The sequence below is a fragment of the Elephantulus edwardii genome, unplaced genomic scaffold (assembly GCF_000299155.1).
Source record: "Elephantulus edwardii isolate Elephantulus edwardi_28Jun2011 unplaced genomic scaffold, EleEdw1.0 scaffold00238, whole genome shotgun sequence".
Classification (NCBI taxonomy): Eukaryota; Metazoa; Chordata; class Mammalia; order Macroscelidea; family Macroscelididae; genus Elephantulus; species Elephantulus edwardii.
The window spans coordinates 4,316,572-4,318,721 of NW_006399988.1; the positions used below are offsets into that span (position 1 = coordinate 4,316,572).

Genomic DNA, 2,150 nt, shown 5'->3' on the forward strand with positions numbered 1-2,150 from the left:
CGCGTCAGGGACCTGCCGGCGCCGAGCCCCGCGAGATGCCCCCGCGACGCCGCGCGCTTCTGCAGCCCCGCCGCAGCCCCGCGCTCCGGGGACTCCCGGCGCTGCTGTGAACACCGCCTGTCCAGAAGGGCCTCCTCGGAGGGCTTTCCTCCTCGCTGGAGAGCGGGACTCCCGGCAGTGGTGCATTTCTAGAAAGACTCCGCAGCCTTCTGGTCGACTTTCTGCTGCCAGCGGGACACCAGTCTGCACCGTGAATGGCTTTATGAAGACGCTCATGCCAGAAGTTGCCCGGACTTGGACGTACTTTTCCACCAGCTCCGCGCCCGCAGCACTGAACGCCTTCTTTCCCTTTCCCTCCTCGCCCGGCGGCCGCCGCTGCCCACGATGGTGGGCAGGCTACTGGGCAGCAGCAGCGGGACCCGCGGAGGCACTCTGTCGGGCGCCTGGCTGTGCCTGATGGCGCTGCTGCAGCTGCTGGGCTGGACGCCGCCGGGCTCCGGACTAGCTCACGGCCGCCGCCTCATCTGCTGGCAGGCGCTGCTGCAGTGCCAGGGGGAGCCGGAGTGCAGCTACGCTTACAGCCAGTACGCCGAGGCGTGTGCACCGATACTGGCGCAGCGCGGGGGCGACGTGCCGGGGGCCGCCTTTGCCGCTGCTTCGCCGCGCTGGCGCTGCCCGAGTCACTGCATCTCCGCGCTCATTCAGCTCAATCACACGCGCCGCGGACCAGCGCTCGAGGACTGTGACTGCGCGCAGGACGAGAACTGCAAGTCCACCAAGCGCGCCATAGAGCCTTGCTTGCCGCGGACGAGCGGTGGCGCGGGCGGTCCGGGAGCAGGCGGGGTCATGGGCTGCACCGAGGCCCGGCGGCGCTGCGACCGCGACAGCAGCTGCAACCTGGCCCTCAGCCGTTACCTGACCTACTGCGGTAAGCTCTTCAACGGGCTGCGCTGCACGGAAGAGTGCCGCACGGTCATCGAGGACATGCTGACCGTGCCTAAAGCTGCCTTGCTCAACGACTGCGTGTGCGACGGCCTCGAGCGGCCCATCTGCGAGTCGGTCAAGGAGAACATGGCCCGCCTATGCTTCGGCGCCGAGATGGGCAACGGTCAGGGCAGCAGCGGCTCGGACGGGGGCTTGGACGATTACTACGAGGAGGATTATGACGACGAGCAGCGGCCCGGGGTCGCGGGCGGCGAGCAGCCACTGGACGATGACGAAGGCGTCCTTCGCCCGGGCGGCGGCGCTGTGGCGGCAGGCGGCCACGGCGACTTTCCCTATGGGTCCGGGCGCCGGAGCAGTGGCGGCCTCGCCGCGCCCCGAAGCGCCTGGACCCCGCTCGCCTCCATTTTGCTGTTGCTCCGGTCCTTCTGGTAGCCGCGCAACTCACCACGCAGCGGTAGGACCGACCGAAGGGACAGTTAGTAATTCTTTCCGGAACTTTTCCAAAGTGGACTCTGCCACGCCGGTGTCCCACATGCCCCGACGCCTTTGCCACTCGCGTTGTGCTCCTCCGCCCGTCCCCACTGAGGGCTCTACACCCCCTGGTCGTGTGTCCAGTAGCTTCCGACTGCGGGGAATTGCAGAGAGTGGAGTAACTCCCGGCGAGGCCTGAGCTGGGGCCCCTAGTTCTGAAGGGTGGGTGCCAAGTGAGTCTAAGGGTCCCTATTCTCAAGGATTGGAACAGAGAATTTGAAGGAAATTTGTTTTGCAAAAGAACTGCCATACTAACACCTTTGGGGGGGGGGAGGGAGATGCCAATATAAAGTTGTATTGATTGACCAGAGATGGTGATCTTAGGTGAACAGATTCAGGTCTTAGTTAGGATTCATTCATTCACGCGTGGTATCTGCGCGCACGTCCTCGTGACTGGGAGGGAGAGAGGGGAGTGCATGCTTGCTGTAAGGTCAGGTGGCTGGGTACTAATTTTCCTGAATGAGTTTTGGATAATTTTGAGCTTGCTCTAATTTCGACCACTCTGATCTTTTAGAGCATATTTTTAAGATAAAAAAGAATGCTGACTTAAAAAGTCAGTGGTGGTAACAATGCAACATTTTTATTTACAAGAGCTCTACCCTGTCACCTACAAAAGCCTCTTTATGGTGCCTGTTTTGTTTTCATTTTTGCTCTTTGCGTCAAGAAATCATGTG

General features: G+C 62.0%; 1 protein-coding gene across 1 annotated transcript; it reads left to right on the plus strand.

Moving 5' to 3' along the window:
- The first annotated feature begins 369 nt into the window (after nt 1-369).
- On the plus strand, nt 370-1,377 carry LOC102851781 (growth arrest-specific protein 1-like). Its single transcript, XM_006898879.1, has one exon. The coding sequence runs from the start codon at nt 385-387 to the stop codon at nt 1,375-1,377; it is 993 nt and encodes a 330-aa protein (XP_006898941.1). The 5' UTR covers nt 370-384.
- The last annotated feature ends 773 nt before the right edge of the window (nt 1,378-2,150 follow it).